The sequence below is a fragment of the Salvelinus alpinus genome, chromosome 25, assembly GCF_045679555.1.
Source record: "Salvelinus alpinus chromosome 25, SLU_Salpinus.1, whole genome shotgun sequence".
In the NCBI taxonomy this organism is placed as follows: Eukaryota; Metazoa; Chordata; class Actinopteri; order Salmoniformes; family Salmonidae; genus Salvelinus; species Salvelinus alpinus.
This window is the reverse complement of record NC_092110.1, coordinates 27748590-27769972: the sequence shown is the minus strand read 5'-3', so window position 1 is coordinate 27769972 and position 21383 is coordinate 27748590. Positions and strand designations below refer to the sequence as shown.

General features: G+C 43.8%; 1 protein-coding gene across 12 annotated transcripts in view; it reads right to left on the bottom strand.

Moving 5' to 3' along the window:
• Positions 1 to 21383, bottom strand: part of LOC139553754 (myelin transcription factor 1-like protein) — a 168996-nt gene that overhangs the window by 30585 nt on the left and 117028 nt on the right. For all 12 annotated transcript variants that reach the window (XM_071366392.1, XM_071366394.1, XM_071366397.1 and 9 more), the window contains 3 exons: positions 13289 to 14440; positions 9449 to 9583; positions 3346 to 3436 (listed from right to left, as the gene is read on the bottom strand). In XM_071366392.1, coding sequence (XP_071222493.1) covers positions 3346 to 3436; positions 9449 to 9583; positions 13289 to 14440 — 1378 coding nt within the window. The remainder of the gene's footprint in view (positions 1 to 3345; positions 3437 to 9448; positions 9584 to 13288; positions 14441 to 21383) is intronic.

Below are 21383 nucleotides of genomic sequence, written 5' to 3'. Positions count from 1 at the left end.
CTTTCATTGCTATGCGGACGACACACAGCTGTACATTTCGATGAAACATTGTGAAGCCCCAAAATTGCCCCCAATGGAAACTGTGTTTCAGACACAAGGAAGTGGATAGCGGCAAATGTTCTACTTTTGAACTCGGACAAAACAGAGATGCTAGTTCTAGGTCCCAAAAAACAAAGAGATCTTCTGTTGAGTCTGACAATTAATCTTGATGGTTGTACAGTCGTCTCAAATAAAACTGTGAAGGACCTTGGTGTTACTCTGGACCCTGATCTCTCTTTTGACAAACATATCAAGACTGTTTGAAAGACAGCTTTTTTCCATCTACGTAACATTGCAAAAATTATACATTTTCTGTCAAAAAATTATTCCGAAAAATTCAACATTTTCTTTTGTCACTTCTAGGTTAGACTACTGCAATGCTCTACTTTCCGGCAACCCGGATAAAGCACTAAATAAACTTCAGTTAGTGCTAAACACGGCTGCTAGAATCTTGACTAGAACCCCCCAAAAATGTGATCATATTACTCCAGTGCTAGCCTTTCTACACTGGCTTCCTGTTAAGGTTAGGGCTAATTTCAACGTTTTACTGCTAACCTACAACGCATTACATGGGCTTGCTCCTAACTATCTTTCCAATTTGGTCCTGCCGTACATACCTACACGTATGCTATGGTCACAAGACGCAGGCCTCCTTACTGTGCTTAGAATTTCTAAGCAAACAGCTGGAGGCAGGGCTTTCTCCTATAGAGCTTCATTTTTATGGAATGGTTTGCCTCTCCATGTGAGAGACGCAGACTCGGTCTCGACTCGGTCTCTTTATTGAAGACTCATCTCTTCAGTAGCTCCTATGATTGAGTGTAGTCCGGCCCAGGAGTGTGAAGGTGAACGGAAAGGCACTGGAGCAACGAACCACCCTTGCTGTATCTGCCTGGCCAGTTCCCCTCTCTCCACTAGGATTCTCTGCCTCAAACCCTATTACAATGGGCTGAGTCACTGGCTTACTGGTGCTCTTCCATGCCGTCCCTAGGAGGGGTGCGCCAATTGAGTGGGTTGAGTCACTGACGTGATCTTCCTGTCCGGGTTGACCCCTCCCCTTGAGTTCGTGCCGTGGGTGAGATCTTTGTGGGCTATACTCGGCCTTGTCTCAGGATAGTAAGTTGGTGGTTGAAGATATCCCTCTAGTGGTGTGGGGGCTGTGCTTTGTGGGTGAGGTTATATCCTGCCTGTTTGGCCCTGTCCGCGGGTATCATCAGACGTGGCCACAGTGTCTCCCGACCCCTCCTGTCTCAGCCTCCAGTATTTATGCTGCAGTAGTTTGTGTCGGGGGGCTAGGGTCAGTCTGTTATATCTGGAGTTTTTCTCCTGTCTTATCCGGTGTCCTGTGTGAATTGAAGTATGCTCTCTCTAATTCTCTCTCTCTCTTTTTTTCTTTCTCTTTTTTTTTCTCTCTCGTGGAGGACCCAAGCCCTAGGACCATGCCTCAGGACTACCTGGCATGCTGACTCCTTGCTGTCCCCAGTCCACCTGGTCGTGCTGCTGCTCCAGTTTCAACTGTTCTGCCTGTGGCTATGGAACAATGACCTGTTCACCGGACGTGCTACCTTGTCCCAGACCTGCTGTTTTCAACTCTCTAGAGACAGCAGGAGCGGTAGAGATAATCTGAATGATTGACTATGAAAAGCCAACTGACATTTACTCCTGAGGTGCTGACCTGTTGCACCCTCGACAACAACTGTGATTATTATTATTTGACTCTGCTGGTCATCTATAAACATTTGAACATCTTGGCCATGTTCTGTTATAATCTCCACCCGGCACAGCCAAAAGAGGACTTGCCACCCATCATAGCCTGGTTCCTCTCTAGGTTTCTTCCAAGGTTTCGGCCTTTCTAGGGAGTTTTTCCTAGCCACCGTTTTTCTACACCTGCATTGCTTGCTGTTTGAGGTTTTAGGCTGGGTTTCTGTACAGCACTTTGTGACATCAGCTGATGTAAGAAGGGCTTTATAAATAAATATGATTGATTGATTCAATGCATCCCTGGCCACCTGTCTGTCGCTCAGGTTGTCTATCTGCCTGCCTGCCTTTCAATAAGTCTTTGGTTAATTTCCAATTTCATTAATTTTCATTAAGCACTTTAAATAACAACACATTTGGTTATTATAACAGCTTGCTTATTTCTGGTTGAGTGGCTTCATGGAATTCTGAGATTAAACTACCTGCAGACACACACAATCCCCTCCCTGCAACTCCCCAATATATATATATTTAATGTACACACACACACACACACACACACACACACACACACACACACACACACACACACACACACACACACACACACACACACACACACACACACACACACACACACACACACACACACACACACCAATCAACCTCCCAATACACACACACTAACATCCCAAGGTTAAAAAGGCCCTTTGTTGTTATAAATGTCATCAAGTGTGAAGAGGGTTGAAGTCCTGTATCACGTCGTCCAGGGTTTGACCGGGGTAGGCCGTCATTGTAAATACAAATTCTTAATTGTTCTTAAATGACTTGCCTATTTAAAAAAATTAAAAATAATTAGAATAAGTTCTTTAGATCACGGCTCTCAGCCAGTGCAGGTGGAGTGAGAGCTGCATTCTTGAGGTGTGATTATAGGTTAGCAGGTGTCCATATACTGTAGGTGAGTGTGTGTGTATTTTGCAAGTTTGTGTGTGTGTTAGTGTGAATGACTACGCACATTCTCAGAAAGTCAGTGTGTGTATGACTGTGTGTGTATGTCTGTGTGTATGTACTCTGTGTCTATTTGTGTGTATGCCTGTCTTAGTGTCAGTGTGCGAGTGACACTGTGCTCAGCAGGAGAGAGCTCCAGTCTACGCAGGTCGGTAGCCTTACTTCCCTCCTGCCAAAGGTGGTAGAGAGGTGCTAATGGCTGCTTCGACACCCTAATATCTGCTGTGGGTGACTCCCTTCTTCTCTCCCGCTCTCCTAGCTTCAAAAATTGAGTTTCCAACTACTTTTGTAAACCCCTTTTCCATCGCAGTCAATATAAAGTGACATTTGTGCAACAATATACAGACATAAAGTAATTGGCAAATTGATGATACAATTGGAACATAAATAAATGAATATATAAACAAATGAGAAAATAAATACAAAATAATCAGTAATATCCAGTAAAATACAAAAGAAAGACAATATATAAATAAAGAGGCAAGAAACCAGGATAAAGTAACCACCTGTCATTGGATGTGAAATAGAAAAAACTCGAACTGAACAAAAGGAAGATGTAACACAGACGATCCTGCCATTTTCCAATATGGTAGGCCGACTCACCTTCTGTGGGAGTTCCTGTTGCTATTGACATGGCCGCGTCCCGTGCAGCCCAGTGTAGGACACTTAAGAACATTTTCATACATAGCAAGGACTTCAGACAGACACACAGACAGACAGACAGACAGACAGACAGACAGACAGACAGACAGACAGACAGACAGACAGACAGACAGACAGACAGACAGACAGACAGACAGACAGACAGACAGACAGACAGACAGACAGACAGACAGACAGACAGACAGACAGACAGACAGACAGACAGACAGACAGACAGACAGACAGACAGACAGACAGACAGACAGACAGACAGACAGACAGACAGACAGACAGACAGACAGACAGACAGACAGACAGACAGACAGACAGACAGACAGACAGACAGACAGACAGACAGACAGACAGACAGACAGACAGACAGACAGACAGACAGACAGACAGACAGACAGACAGACAGACAGACAGACAGACAGACAGACAGACAGACAGACAGACAGACAGACAGACAGACAGGGAAGGTTAGAAGGCCAACAACCAGACAGTACCATTAGTGTGTGAAAGAGCGTGTCAGCATCTTGGTATTATCATCATCATTAGGATCTGTTCCAGCAATCTGAGGTTACCTCCTTCCTTCTCCCTATAGGGCACTATAGTCTGAAAGGGCATACATGCCTTTATATTTCCACCATACTGCTTTCACTGATCTAGTATTTTCAGATCACTGTGGAATGAAGAAGGGGAGTATAGTGGAGAAGAGGAAGTAATCTAAGAGTGCTAGCCTAGGACACAGCCAGACACAGAAGACAGAGGAAGCTTAAGGCATGCAGAGAACAGAGCGAGTAGCCAACAGCCAATGGATAACGACCATGCAGAAGACATGCCAGAATTCCACAGATCGTGCCAAACACATGCAGTATAGGGTTCTCTCTCTCTATACATAGATTATGCTCTTTGATGTCCTCCACCCATTATTAAATATTCCTGCCTTCAATAGCATTGACCATTAAAACAGTCCACAACTGTCTCCAGTTCCCTACGGCAGCCAATTAGAATAATGATCTATCTATGGACGTCTCGAAGAGGACCCGGTTGAGAACCCCCAGAGGGGAGAGAGGTGAGGGAGGGGTCAGACAGACGCCCTGCAGTATGGGTTAAATCAAATCAAATTGTGTTAGTCACATGCGCCGAATACAACAGTGAAATGCTTACTTGTGAGCCCCTAACCAACAATGCAGTTTAAAAAAATACCGATAAGAATAAGAGATAAAAGTAACAAGTAATTAAAGAGCAGCAGTAAAATAACAATAGCAAGACTATATACAGGGGGGTACCGGTACAGAGTCAATGTGCGTGGTTACCAGTTAGTTGAGGTAATATGTACATGTAGGTAGAGTTATTAAAGTGACTTTGCATAGATGATAACAACAGAGAGTAGCAGTGGTGTGAAAGAGGGGGGGGGGGGGTTACAATGCAAATAGTCTGGGTAGCCATTTGATTAGATGTTCAGGAGTCTTATGGCTTGGGGGTAGAAGCTGTTTAGAAGTCTCTTGGACCTAGACTTGGCGCTCCAGTATCGCTTGCCGTGCGGTAGCAGAGAGAACAGTCTATGACTAGGGTGGCTGGAGTCTTTGACAATTTGGCAGGAAGCTTGGCCCCAGTGAAGTACTGGGCCGTTTGCACTACCCTCTGTAGTGCCTTCCGGTCGGAGGCCAAGCAGTTGCCATACCAGGCAGTGATGCAACCAGTCAGGATGCTCTCAATGGTGCAGCTGTTGAACCTTTTGAGGATTTGAGGACCCATGCCAAATGTTTTCAGTCTCCTGAGGGGGAAAAGGTTTTGTCGTGCCCTCTTCATGACTGTCTTGGAGTGCTTGGACCATGTCAATTTGTTGGTGATGTGGACACCAAGGAAGTTGAAGCTCTCAACCTGCTCCACTGCAGCCCCGTCGATGAGAGTTGGGGCGTGCTCGGTCCTCTTTTACCTGTAGTCCACAAGCATCTCCTTTGTCTTGAAGGTCCAATGCAGCTGTTTTCATCTCATTTCAAATGAAATGGTCAAAAAGAAACAAAAATAACTACGTAGCAAATAGCATTTTCTCAAGCAAGAATTTTGCTCGGACTGTCTGGGAGCGGTCTGAGTGGGGAGGGGAAAACTAAAAACTAGTTGTTACTGGCAGAGAGGTTTGGAACGCTCTATCTTATTGGTCCATTAGAAATTATTCCAACCTCAAACTGTGGAAATATATATATATATAAAACACAGGTAAAATCACCTTTTTGACTGCACTGGGCCTTTAAAATTGGTCTCCGTGTCAGCTTCCTCATCTGTGTCAGCTTCATCATTATCACCCCTTCCACTCTGACCCTCGTCATCGTCACTCTCTGACATACTAATTAGTGCACAGAAGAAGTAATTGGGACATGCCCTCCACCTCAACACACCATGTGCCAACACATTATATTAGATCATATCACTACTCTGCCTGGCCATGACAAAGAGACTGTTATAATGACTAGAAACTTTTGGATTTGAATGTGAACAATTTCAGGGGGAAAAGCAGTGATTCTTGAGTGTATGCTACATTTTGTACTCTACTTCGTAGGTACAGTACACAATTTTCAGGAACAAAAAAAAGAGCTGTTATGAGGAGATTAAATATTTGAAATTTGACAAAGAGCCGGTTCAATGAGCAAACACGGAAAAGGAATCATTAATTTGTAACCTCACTTCATTTTAATATCCTAGATTTCCCTGGGAAGCGTCTTGTACACTGTGTGAATGCTAAAAAAATGAAGTGAAGACATTGCATTAATAATGTATTGTCCACTCAGTACATTAAATGTGTTAATGGCTCTGACTCATCCCTGCAGGCACTGTGTGACAGAAACGCATCCCTCCCTCTGCCCCTTCACAGTCAGCAGGTGTGTGTGTGTGTGTGTGTGTGTGTGTGTGTGTGTGTGTGTGTGTGTGTGTGTGCGTGCGTGCGTGCGTGCGTGCGTGCGTGCGTGCGTGCGTGCGTGCGTGCGTGCGTGCGTGCGTGCGTGCGTGCGTGCGTGCGTGCGTGTGTGTGTGTGTGTTGAGAGGGTATTGACCACAGACAGGGAGAAACCGGGTGTCTGTCTGCACCATGGCAGATAATGCTTTTAAAGAGGAGTCCTATTGATACCTCACACAACCTGTACCAGGTCACCTTTTAACAACATGTTCAACTCAATGAAATTGTATTTGTCACGTACATAGTTTACAGCGGGTATAAAAGGTGAAGTGAAATGACTGCATGCTAGCTACATTTTAGTACAATAATCAATATCAATAACAACAAAAGTAAATGAACAAGTAATTGAAGGAGGTAGTATGCACAATAACAAACTGATACTGTATGTACCCAATTGCAATTACAGTATAGATTATGAATGCGCTATGTCAGGTACGACAGTAAGTAAGCATTTCAATGTTAGTCCACACCTGTTGTATACGAAGCATGTGACAAGTACAATTTTATTTTATTTACAAATATACAGTGGAATAATGTCTTGGTCGTGCATTTGAATAAATAGTATACAGTGCCTTACTATTCAGACCCCTTGACTTTTTCGACATTTTGTTATGTTACAGCCTTTCTTTTTTATTGATTAACTAAAACAATTTCCTCAGCAATCTACACACAATACCCCATAATGATAAAGCAAAAACGTTGATTTGCAAGTGTGTGTGTGTATGTGTATGTTAGTGTGCATGACTACGCACATTCTCAGAAAGTCAGTGTGTGTATGACTGTGTGTGTATATCTGTATTTATGTACTGTGTGTCTATTTGTGTGTATGCCTGTCTTTGTGTCAGTGTGCAAGATTTTAGGACATTTTTGCTAATGTATTAAAAACAAAAAACAGAAAAAACTTATTTACCCTTTGCTATGAGACTCGAAATTGAGCTCAGCCGCATCCTGTTTCCATTGATATCCCTTGAGATGATTCTACAAATTGATTTGAATCCACCTGTGGTAAATTCAATTGATTGGACATGATTTGGAAAGGAACACACCTGTTTATATAAGGTCCCACAGTTGACAGTGCACGTCAGAGCAAAAACCAAGCCATGAGGTCGAAGGAATTGTCCGTAGAGCTCAGAGACAGTGTTGTGTCGAGGCACAGATCTGAGGAAGGTTTTGCAGCATAGAAGGTCCCCAACAACACAGTGGCCTCCATCGTTCTTAAATGGAAGAAGTTGTGGAACCACCAAGACTCTTTCTAGAGCTGGCGGCCCGGCCAAACTGAGCAATCGGGGGAGAAGGGCCTTGGTCAGATAGGTGGACCAAGAACCCAATGGTCACTCTGACAGAGCTCTAGAGTACCTCTGTGGAGATGCGAGAACCTTCCAGAAGGACAACCATCTCTGCAGCACTCCAATTAGCTGCCAGTTGAGGACTTGTGAGGCGTCTGTTTCTCAAACTACACACTCTAATGTACTTGTCCTCTTGCTCAGTTGTGTACCAGGGCCTCCCACTCTTTTTTCTATTCTTGTTAGAGCCAGTTTGCGCTGTTCTGTGAAGGGAGTAGTACACAGCGTTGTACGAGATCTTCAGTTTTTTGTCAATTTCTCGCATGGAATAGCCTTAATTTCTCAGAACAAGAATATAGTGACGAGCATCAGAAGAAAGTTATTTGTTTCTGGCCATTTTGAGACTGTAATCAAACCCACAGATGCTGATGCTCCAGATACTCGACTAGTCTAAAGAAGGCCAGTTTTATTGCTTCTTTAATCAGAACAACAGTTTTCAGCTGTGCTAACGTAATTGCCAAAGGGTTTTCTAATGATAAATTAACCTTTTATAATGATAACTTGGATTAGCTAACACAACGTGCCATTGGAACACAGGAGTGATGGTTGCTGATAATGGGCCTCTGTACGCCTATGTAGATATTCCCTAAAAGAATCAGCCGTTTCCAGCTACAATAGTCATTTACAACATTAATCATGTCTACACTGTATTTCTGATCAATTTGATGTTATTTTAATGGACAAAAAAATGCGCTATTCTTTCAAAAACAAGCACATTTCTAAGTGACCCCAAACTTTTGAACGGTAGTGTAGTACTCAAAGAAAAAAAAAGCCACATCTGTTGACTGGGTACTCTATAAGGCCATGTCTTATGTTAACTCATTTCAAAAAAAGAATATTGTATTTTTATTAGCAGTCTGGGTCATGGCAGATCATAAAATTACCTTCTGACTCCGGGTTAATGACGTGTTAAAGAGGTTTTATTGAGAAGGTTGGTGAACGGGACCAAACAGCCGGGGTGAAAACTTCAGACGGAGAGTGGCTAATGTTTATCGCCGCTGTAGTTGATCATCCGCACAAAGCTGTAATTATTCTATTTTATTCAACTGAATTTAATTGAGCAAAGAATACAAATAAATTATTGGGGCTTATTGTGCGGTTGAGATTGATATGCATACTCAGTCTCAAGACACACTGGTTGAATCAACGATGTTTCCACTTCATTTCAATGAAATTATGTTGAACCAACGTGGAATAGACGTTGAATTGACGTATGTGCACAGTGGGATCTTACTTTGTGCAGGTAAACATGATATGAATTCAGGGAGAAAATGCCAGAAAATAGCTTAAGTAAAAATAACGATCTGATTGCAGCAGTGGGTGGGAATTTCAAGTGCTGCCACCCATCATTAGACAGTAGACGGGGCAGGTAATTAGTAAATTACTAACACAAGCAAACCCATGACCTCATGCACCCAAAAGTCACATCAAGAGAGCATTTGTAGCCCACACGACCCTCCCAGTGCACTCCCAACCTGACTAGCAAACACAGAGCAGCCATAACAAACACACAGCATTCAGACAAAACAAAGAAACATGCAGACCTTGCTTAAGTACAATACATTAAACAAACCTGACAGCAAACTGAGAGCCACAGGCTTTGCAAACAGTAGGTTTGGGGTAAATTCAATTTCAACTCACAAAATTAAGGAATTGAATTGTACTTTTGGTTTGTCACCTAAATAAACTGAATTGAAGTGGAATTTATCCATTCGCTGGTTACTGAGATGAGTGGTACAGTGAATTGTGTATGTGCAGAACTTACTTTCAGGTGGTACCCTGTCTTTGTGTGGACAGCCAGACAGGCTCCGATGGTGAGGGTACAACCCCGTCACATGACCCGTGCCATCACAGCCTGGCGTCGGGCACCGGCTCTCCTTCTTGTCACTGCGCGATAAATCTGAACACAGAAACATGGGGCAGAGGGAGAGAGAGTGGGAGAGAAAGAGAAGAAGAAAGAGAAATTAGCTTGCTTCATTGAAAGCAGCACATATGAACACTTTCACAAGATGAAAGTCATTGTGAACAGTGTGTGAATGAGAAAATGCTTGTAACCACAGCAATCAAAGTCAGTTGAATAATTGTTGTGGCTAAAAGCGTTATCACACACCTGAGACACATGGGACATTGTAGGAACACAAATAACATAAGGTGCGCTATATCATCGCCATCATTACATTTTTCACACCATTTGCCAGGGTATTTTTAAGTCTTGTTAAATAAAGCCACAGCTGTAGGAGAGAAGAGCAGGTGGTGTCATTCTCCAGACAAAGTAAGTCTGACTTTTTCCACCAATTATTTTCCACTAGTCATTATTGGCAATAATAAGACACGAACACACACACACACACACACACACACACACACACACACACACACACACACACACACACACACACACACACACACACACACACACACACACACACACACACACACACACACACACACACACACACACACACACACACACACACACACACACACACACACACACACACACACACACTGGAGGGGATTGTCTTTCCCTTGCCCAACCTCACCCTCTCCATTTCTCCAAACCCGATCAGATAGTGTTACCGTCCAAAAGCAGCGATACCAGCCCATGCCGGCCGGCATCAGGTGCAACAGCCTCCATTCAAATGTCTTCAACACGGGAACAAGGTCATAGATTGTTCTTTGATGCTGGGATATTCAGTAGCTATTATCTGCAGCTTGTTTTCCATTAAATTATTATTAGAATTTAAGGATGTCTTATTAATTTTGGCTAACATATTGCTTGTGCGACACAGATAACACACACAAATAAGAGCATTCTTCTAAGCCCATTTGTGGCAGCAAACATTTGGTAAGAGGTAAGGGAGAGAGGGTAAAGGAAAAGGATCAGAGCAACAGAGAGAGGGGATGCATTTCCTTTAACATGTTCCACATAGTAGTAGTAAATGAGTGAGAGAGACAGGGAGAGAGAGGATGAGAGAGAGAGACAGAGAGAAAGAAGACAGATAGAGAGAGGTGCTTATAAAAGGCAGGACCACAGAGAGAGTCTGCTAATTAAAGTTTGATAGGCTGCTGTAACCTGGATCCTTCACCTCCACCACTTACAGAAGAACCAAAATAAAATAAAGAGAGGTAGTGAAAGAGAAAGGATTGGGTAGAGAGAGAGAGTGAGAGAGGGAAAGAGAGGGAGAAAGAGACAGAGAGGAGGGGAAGAGGAGGACAGAGACACAGATGGAGAAAGACAGAAAGAGAGAGAGAGGGAAAGAAAGGGAAATAGAGAGTACATATACACCTACTCATACATAACAAGTCCCTGTTAATCCATAGATCAGAACACACCCCTCATTACCTTCCTGTACATTTAGGCTTTCCTCTTCCTCTGACGGTATCATATTAGGACACATGGGGTTGGTACACTGTGTCGTGTCTGATTGTTCACGTTTACCATACTGAGTTTCAGAGAAAGAACTGTAAAATCACAGTACATAATGGCATGGAAAATGTTTTTCTCTGTATCACTGATGCAGTCTGACTATGAAACTAAAATGTATGCTTGCTTGAAAAAAAATTACAGTTTCCAATAAGAGGAACACAGACGCTCTCGCGCACACAAACACACACCACGGGCCTCTGGCTGTCTGCCTCATGGTGGACAGTGGAGAGTGGAGGACGGGAGGGAGGGAGGCAGCCAAGTGGAATGCATATTAGAAAGCAAAGGGTATCGATTGTAGCTGGAGACAGGCCGTGCTTTGCATAGAAAATGGCCCCAATTACCATACCATCTCTGGATAATGAATGTGCAGTCAGTGGGCCTGTTGTTCGTTATCATTCATTCGGATACTCTTCAATTTCCATTTTCCCGCCTGGTGTTTTTCCCTGGCCGGCCAGTCGGGCTCTCCCCTCATAGCCACCACCTCCGCTTCACTTTTAAATCACAGACAGTTCCCTGGTCAATGAGGTGTCTGCCGCTATCTCTCTAGGGAGAAGATATCATCGTGATGCAAGCCTTCACATACTCCTGTTATTCCAAAATTAGTCAGATACAGAGGCTGTGTCGTACATGTGAAATGACCATTTGTGTGGCATTTGTGTTTTAATTTGAGCCTGCTGTGAAGGAGAATCTTAATTGTTTGTCTCTAACTTCTCTCGTTATCTCAGCCTGGAAGCAGCATTGCATTAGCTGAAACCAAGACTGTTCTCAGGGCAGGCCTGGTTGTAACTAGATATGTTAGCATTTTAGCCAACCCTAATCCCTTTCCTAACATTAACCTAATTCTCCTAACCTGCCAGGTTAATTCTCCTAACCTGCTGCGTAAATTCTCCTAAGCTGCTACGAAAAGTAACTTCTGCTAGTCAAAACCAACAGACCTGCTCTGAGAACAGTCTTGGTTTCCACTAATGTGATACAGCATACTGGAGGGTGAGGTTACGGTCCTTGATATGAGTGTTCCATCTCTGTAGGATAGGAGACAGAATACAGTAAGAAGAATCACTCTTCAAATGATCTTGGAGAAGCAACCATTGTAAATGTCACTTTGTAATCTTCAAGTCAGAACTAAGTGTGCATAATATACCTACTTATGTGTCTGGGCAGATAAGCCACCTTAGAAGAGCATGTCTGAATAAACAGTATGGAAGTGCACCTGCACCACTAAACACCCAGTAAAAACCCAACTACAACACAAAGAGTCACCCATTCTGGGTGAAAAAGCCACATTCTCTTAATTATTTGGCTCTGGGACGCAGGACACAGTACAACTTTACCCGAAAACCTAATTTCCACAGATTCTATTGTATGCAGTACCGAGTTTCCTTTCAGAGGCAGCTTTAGCAGGATTCTATTTAGTAGATTCCAGAGTCCCTTTCTGGTTTTAAAAATAGTCAGCTTTAGCCAGGCAGACAGGGAGGGATGCGATTTGCAGTCCTAACGGGCCGTGCAGATTGCCATTACTTATGCTTGACAAGCCTACCCTCTGATGTTGCCATGCTGGCCTATTTTAACAACATAAGCTTCTGCGGACGCTGCAGAGATGCTAGTCTCCAAATTGGCTGCAAAAGCTTGTCCTGGGGTCATAGTGAGGTTTCCCAGTGATCACGTCAGCCTGCCATCCCTATGTCTGTAACGATATGCGCTGAGAGTTGGGAAGCAAGTTCAGCAAGTGAGTGTTTTAATAAAATAAACACAACACAAAACAAGAAACACTAAAAGCACACAGACATGAAACTGAAACAGAAACAATGACACCTGGGGAAGGAACCGAAGGGAGTGACATATATAGGGAAGGTAATCAGGGAAGTGATGGAGTCCAGGTGAGTCTGACGACACGCAGGTGCGCGCAACGATGGTGACAGGTGTGCGCCATAACTAGCAGCCTGGTGACCTAGAGGCCGGAGAGGGAGCACACGTGACAATGTCTCACAGACAGAGAAGGGATATGGGGAGGCAGAGCCAGGGACTGACTGGGGTTTACCTGACAAACATACATGAACTGTTCATTCACCTCAGCAAGGTAAAAGAGGTAGGCGAATGTCTGATGTTGTGGCAGCATACACAACACACTGTGCATCCTCTTTATAAGTCAATCAGATTCTAGCCAGGTTTACTTACCTTTATGGTAGTAGGGCTTCTTCATCCCATCATGGAGTCGGGCCTTGCGCTCCTCTCCGTAGCCGTGCCGTGATTGGTGCTCCCCATGATGGCCTCCATGGTGATGATGATACCTCACCCTGTCCCTCCGCGCTGCCTCGGCAGCCATCTTGTCCCTCATGGCCTTGGCCCTCTCAGACTCTAGCGCGATGGCCTTCTCCAGCAGAGACAGGTTCCCCTTGGTCATGTCGAACACCTCCTCCGAGTGGTCTGACGTCACCGACCGCGTGTCCTCGTCCCGGTCGTGGATGTGGTTGTGGTAGCGGTCATCCTGAGCGCAGCTGGAGAAGGCCTTGGAGCGCGGGCTCAGCTGCTCCTCCAGCTTCATCAGGTTGACCATGTCAGAGTAGTTCCTCTCCAGGGTGCGCCTATCCTCCTGGCTCTGCTGGAGGTCCCCGTACCAAGGCTCGTGGGGGAGGGAGTGGGGGTGGGGGTTGAGATGGGGGTGCTGCCCCTGGGTGTCCCCACCGCCAGGGTAGCTCTGATGAGGGAGGCCTGTGCCCAAGCGGTCGGCCGGCTGCGTCTCACTCAGTTTGCGGGCCAGGTCGAAGCACTGGTTTCTCAGACACTCCAGGCTGCTTAGACACACCTCCTCATCACTCTCCTCTAGTCCGTTAGAGGGTTTACCCTGACCGTTACCACCTCCACCTCCTCCATTACGACTCCCTTCCCCGTTCTCCTCCGTCCCTTCCTCATAGTCTCCTCCATCCAGGTTGTCAGAAAGCACAGCCCCATGACCCTGGGCCAGCAGCTTCAGAGAGTCCACTGTCTCCCTCACTACATCACTGTCCACATCCAGAGTCAACTCACCCTTCCTATGACCTTCCTCCCCACCCTCCTCCTCTTCTTCCTCTTCTTCCTCATCCTCCTCTTCTTCTTCTTCCTCCTCCTCTTCCTCCTCCTCCTCTTCCTCAGCGCTGTTGGAGGAGTTGCTGTTAATTTCAGACTCGGTCATGGCGCGGTAGGCGGCATCCTCTGCTATCTTCCCTAGGTTGAGCAGAGACTTGGCCACCAGCTCATCATAGTTCTCATATTCATCGTTGTTGTTGTCGTCCTTCTCCCCCGTCGGACCGGATTTGGGATGGCCGCCACCGCCGACACAATGATCATCCTCTGTACGCGGAAAAAAGAAGCACAAATGGATTGTAATCACATTTCACTCATTCTATTTAACGGGTAAATCAGATTTCTGGGCTTGGTCCATTTGAATTTGATAAGGAACTCTTTGCGTTCCTCAATAATGTACTTTCAGGGTCTTAACAGCAGCCTGTAAAGGAATTGTGAATCAGCACAGGAAGTGGGATAAAGTGGTCTGGAAATTTCCATAGAGATGTTTTGGATGTACATTCAGTACACTGCTTCCTAGTAATCTGGATCCTTCGTGTCACAACAACAAGAACACTCTGTCTGCCAGTTGATGGCTAAGTAACTGGTATATAGCAACACGCTTTTCATTTGACAACATTTTGACAACATTTTGTAGGGGAGCAAACTGGGACCTTCAAACTGTAATCATCATGCTTTATGTTATACATTGATTGCCTCATGTAATGTGCGATTACCTTAATAGAATAATCAAATCCCTACATTCTCCTCATTCCAGAATGTACATTATTGTCCAATCAACAGGATCTTTAGAATGCTGGCCATTGGCTAATTGATTACGCCAGACAGGCTGCTAATGCTAGCTGAACCTCTCCTGTCAGTAATGTGAAGCAGCCACTCTCTGGACCATTTCTCACATTCCCTCCCGGCCTGAACCGCCAAGAGCGCATCGCATCGCTCACACCCAAACCGCCACACGTTTGCCACTTACATTCCTGCAGAGAAAAAGCCAAGAGGCCAACAAATAAGTAATACATGTAACTTTGATTTCTGGAGGGAGCGAGAAAATCACCTGACAAAACAGTAGTGCGATGTAATCTTCCATGGTGAAGTATTAATTATCACCAGGTTCGAAGACGCATCGGCTGTCCCAATACACTTGTGTGTGACCGGGAACATTTCAATAAGATAGAGGGAAACATGAAGCATGAAAGACATACATGCACAAACAAACACATATATGCATTCTTGAGATACTTTATATAGGTGTACACAAACATGAAATTCACACCCAGACAACACATTGACACACACACACACACACACACACACACACACACACACACACACACACACACACACACACACACACACACACACACACACACACACACACACACACACACACGCACGCACGCACACACACACACACACACACACACACAAACAAATCTACTGAGAGCAAGACAACATGTAGGGTGTTGGGGTGAGGGCTCTGGACCACGGAGAGAGAACAGTCACGACTGACCAGGCACATACTTTGACAGGGGAACGCTTTCTTACAGTACCCTACCCTTGCCATGGCTGCCAGAGGTTACATTTTTTGAAGTTTTGAAACATGGCTCAGGAAAGCAATTTGAAGAGCAATCAAGGTACACAAAGGGGAAAGGGAAGCGAAACAGATTGAAAGAGGAACTGAGAGATTGCGCTGCTCCGTATAAAGCTTGGATTAGCAATGCAGCAGCAGTGTGCAAATATCCATTGAGAAACATAGAACTGTCATAACAATGCCACCTCTACTACAGTTAGCAGATTGGAATCTGCCTGCTGCCACTTATGTCTTGGAGGGTATGGTGGAAATGATAGTGGCCTAATGCATGTGGAGAGACTTATCTATATTTCTGAGAAGAAGAAAAAAGGAGACGAATAAAGGTGTGATTTCATCCTCCTATCTAAAGATGGCACTGTAGTTGAGAACGACAGAGAGAATCCCAAATATTCACTAAGTTTATTTAGGCCAGAGCAGAAAGCTAGAACACCCAGTGGAATTGACTGAATTGTGCTCTTTGAGTCAAGAATGGAAACAAAGACTATCTTCTGGACTGTGGTCTCTGTATTTAATGTCATTCTAGGGAGATTCTCACATGCCCAACAGAGAGACAGAGGAGGGAGGCTGATACTACACTACTAGAAAGAAGCTAGCACAACGTACTGTACCACAGAGGGTTAACACGGAGAGGGGGGGGGGGGGCTATCTCACTCTCTCTGTCTCTCTCTCTCTCTTTCTCGCTCTCTCAGAACTCCAGTCTTAATTGGACGTGAAGGTTCTGTCAGGAAGGATTTGAGGTGTGGGGGTGAAAGGCAGAATGAGTTGGAGAGAAACCTGTCAAATGTGGTGTTAGGGCACATAATAGGCAGAGACCACACATGGGGGAGAATTTGTCACATACCAGACTGTCTCCAAACCAGACACAGGCTACTGTGTCTTCTCTTGATAGAGAGATCTGTGCTCAATGTGTTTGTTGCAGGTCATTTTGAACAGAAGATTTTGTATCTAACTTATGCATGCCATTAAGCAAAGGTGGTTGGTAACACGGAACCCAAACCGGCTGCGCGTGTGTGCTATCGTGCATATATTTATTTTGCCCCCCCACACCAAACGTGATCACGACATGCAGGTTAAAATATCAAAACAAACTCTGAACCAATTACATTAATTTGGGGACAGGTCGAAAAGCATTAAACATGTATGGCAATTTAGCTAGCTAGCTTGCACTTGCTAGCTAACGTTAATTTGTCCTATTTAGCTAGCTTGCTGTTGCTAGCTAATTTGTCCTGGGATATAAACATTGAGTTGTTATTTTACCTGAAATGCACAAGGACCTCTACTCCGACAATTAATACACACATAAAACGGTCAACCGAATCATTTCTAGTCATCTCTCCTCCTTCCAGGCTTTTTCATCTTTGAACTTATATGGTGATCGCATCTAAACTTTCATTGTATTACCATGACAACCGGCAACAAAGTTCATCTTTCAGTCAGCCACGTAGGTATAACCAATGAGGAGATGGCACGTGGGTACCTGCTTCTATAAACCAATGAGGAGATGACTTTCAGCGCGATCTGCGTCAGAAATAGGAACGACTTCTATTTTAGCCCTTGGCGTCGCAGACGCTCGTTGCCGCGCGCAAGCAGTGTGGGTGCAATAATTGAATAACATGGATTTCTAAATGTATTTTGCGACGCTCGTGCACGCGACGTGTCCGGTCTAGTCAGCATGTAAGCGAGGGCTACTTTTGACTTTTCTCACACAAATACATGTCCTCTCTGACACCTATGCAGTAGTTCTATGGATGCTGTCATTTCAAGAATGATAGCTTCTTTCACCGCATCATTTTGAGTCCTGATTCAGTGTTTCAGGGCATTTAGGTGTTTTGGAGATAGACGGACAGAGGGTTCCCATCCAGCCAGTGCCATTTTCACAGGATCTGTGTCTGAGAGACAACACCAGCACTGCATAACCTCCGACTGAGATAACTCTGAAGGTAACGGCAAAAGACCCAAAAACACCTAAAATTACAGAGCTGAATCTCTCTTGAAAAAGAGCCTTCGCTGCCAAACCATCTCTCTATTCTTAGTGACTGCGTTTGATCTAGCACTAAAAAAAAAATTCAGGTAGCTACAGTCGTCTTATACAGTAGGTTGGAGGAAAAGCAAATGCTCACACAAATAAATAAACCAATCAAACAGATGAAACAAACAAAGATCAAAGGAATATGAACAGCATTTTATATTCTATGTTCTGGGACATGCAGGCTTGGGATTTTGTTTGCATGTTGTTGTGTAGAATTGTATCACATTTCATTTCCCAGTACGCTGGCAAAAGTATCATTTACTGCCTTTATTCCCTTACTATACTGCACATATCTATATATACAGTGCCTTCGGAAAATATTCAACGTCATGACTTTTTCCACATTTTGTTACGTTATAGTCATAATCTAAAATGGATTTAAACAAAATCTTCAGCAATTTGCACACAATACCCCATGATGACAAAGCCAAAACAGTTTTTCTACATTTTTGCAAATTTATTTAAAAAAATCCAGAAATACCTTATTTACATAAGTATTCCGACCTTTTGCTATGAGACTCGAAATAGCGCTTAGGTGCACTTCCATTGATCATCCTTGAGATGTTTCTACAACTTGATTGAAGTCCACCTGTGGTAAAATCAATTGATTGGACATGATTTGGAAAGGCACACAACTGTCTATATAAGGTTCCACAGTTGACAGTGAATGTCAGAGCAAAAACCAAGCCATGAGGTCAAAGGAATTGTCCGTAGAGATTCGAGACAGGATTGTGTCGAGGCACAGACCTGGGGAAGGGTACAAAAACATTTCTGCAGCATTGAAGGTCCCCAAGAACACAGTGGCCTCCATCATTATTAAATGGAAGAAGTTTGGAATCACCAAGACTCTTCCTAGAGATGGCCACCTGGCAAAACTGAGCAATCGGGGGAGAAGGGCCTTGGTTAGGGAGGTAAACAAGAACCCGATGGTCAATCTGACAGAGCTCTAGAGTCCCTCTGTGGAGATGGGAGAACCTTCAAGAAGGACAACCATCTCTGCAGCACTCCACCAATCAGGCCTTTATGGTAGAGTGGCCAGATGGAAGCCACTACTCAGTAAAAGGAACATGACAGCACGCTTGGAGTTTGCCAAAAGGCACCTAAAGACTCACAGACCATGAGTAACAAGATTCTCAGGTCTGATGAAAGCAGTATTAAACTATTTGGTTTGAATGCCATGCGTCACGTCTGGAGGAAACCTGGCACCATCCCTATAGTGAAGCAGGGCGGTGGCAGTATCATGCTGTGGGGATGTTTTTCAGCGGCAGGGACTGGGATACTAGTCAGGATCGAGGCAAAGATGAAAGGGGCAAAGTACAGAGAGATCCTTTATGAAAACTTGCTTCAGAGTGCCCAGGACCTCAGACTGAGGTGAGGGTTCACCTTCCAACAGGACAACGACCCTAAGCACACTGCCAAGACAGCACAGGAGTGGCTTCGGGACAAGTCTCTGAATGTCCTTGAGTGGCCCAGCCAGAGGCCGGACTTGAACTAACATCTCTGGAGAGATCTGAAAATAGCTGTGCAGCGATGCGCCCCATCCAACCTGACAGAGATTGAGAGGATCTGCAGAGAAGAATGGGAGAAACTCCCCAAATACAGTTGTGTCAAGTTTGTAGCGTCAAACCCAAGAAGATGCGAGGCTGCAATCGCTGCCAAAGCTGCTTCAACAAAGTGCTAAGTAAAGGGTCTGAATACTTATGTAAATGTGATATTAGCTTTTTTATTTTTTTATAATCGCCAAAAAATCCTAAAAAACGTTTTTTAGCTTTGTCATTATGTGTTATTCTATGTAGATTGATGAGGGAAAAATCTATTTAATCAATTTTAGAATAAGGCTGTAACCTAACAAAATGTGGAAAAGTTAAGGGGTCTGAATACTTTCTGAAGAAACTGTATACAGTACCAGTCAAACGTTTGGACACACCTACTAATTCAAGGGTTTTTCATTATTTTTACTATTTTCTACATTGTAGAATAATAGTGAAGACATCAAAATTATGAAATAACACATATGTAAAAAAAGTTTTAATCAAATCAAAATAGATTTTAGATTTTAGAATCTTCAACGTAGCCACCCTTTGCCTTGATGACAGTGTCATGACTGTCCTGATCAGGTCAGGTTACAGGAGACCACAACCCTACAGATTATCTCTCTAGGGGTCTGAAGATGTGGGGGTTTTATGACCCCTCACGCCCCTGGTAAATCTTAGGCCACACAAGATTCCGGTGTACCCTCAATATGGAGAACCACCCTCAGAACATTAAACATGCAATAAAGGGATTTTGGAACAATGGTTTCCATCAGCCACAATGGTGGTCATGATGATAGATGGAATATGAAAATGTATGTCATTTTTGTTTTGTTATTAAAGGTTAATAGATGACGTTATTACGAAAACATTGTAACGTTAAGAGTTTTCCTAGTATATGTTTGATGTCTATACATTGTACGTTGTGTGGAAAATGTCCAAATCAAAGAGAATGTTTTGGTAAAGATGAAATGTGAAGTTAGTTGTCTAAAATTGGATTTGAGTAAAATCTAGACCTTGCCTCTTAACTTGGTAAGCCCAGAGAATTGCCCTAAAGGCGGTTACGCCCACTTCTGACCCGAGGGTATAAAACCTGTGAGTGAAGAATTAACAGATCAGACTAAGTGACCCGAGCTGCAGCCGAGGTCTAAAAAGTCAACGAACCCAAAACGTAACACAAGTTTGAAGACAAAGAAATATTTTTCTACCCAAGCTACGGATGAGTAGCTGTGTCTAAGCGGGTGAATTCAAGCCGAACCACCTAGCCTCCACTCCCCATTGAATCGTGGTATCTACACTGTTTCATTCCTATGCTTTTTCTCTCTTTTAAATCCCCATTTAGGGTAACACGCGCCATAGTGTGTTGGCCCGTTATATTAAGTTCTAATTAATAGCCTAGAATGTGTTTTTGTGTATGTGTATCTTTTATCATAATTTTAGCTTTCTAGTAAATAAATAATCAACTAAGATTGGTGTGGTACGAACTCATTGGTGAGACCCGGGTCCGTGCAGATTCCCAGATTATGCGACGTTCAGAACGAGACTGTAGAGGTAACTGATTAATTAGCGGCTGTTGTAAAATTGATATTCTGATATTCTTTGAGTTAATTTGGGAAATAGAAACTAAATTTTTTTTTAAATCCCATGGTGCCCCAGGTTAATGAGTAAATAATCGCTTGATTCAGTTAATCACGCAATTATAAACCTTTAATCATTCGATGAGCAACAGTCGTCACATTAACTAATACAACGTCACGACAACAGCTTTGCACACTCTTGGCCTTCTCCTAACCAGCTTCATGAGGTAGTCACCTGGAATGCATTTCAATTAACAAGTGTGTCTTGTTAAAAGTTCATTTGTGGAATTTCTTTCATTCTAATGTGTTTGAGAATCAGTTGTGTTATGACAAGGTAGGGGTGGTATACAGACGATAGCCCTATTTGGCAAAAGACCAAGTCCATATTATGGCAAGAACATCTCAAATAAGCAAAGAGAAACGACAGTCCATCATTACTTTAAGACATGAAGGTAAGTCAATCCGGAAAATTTTAAGAACTTTG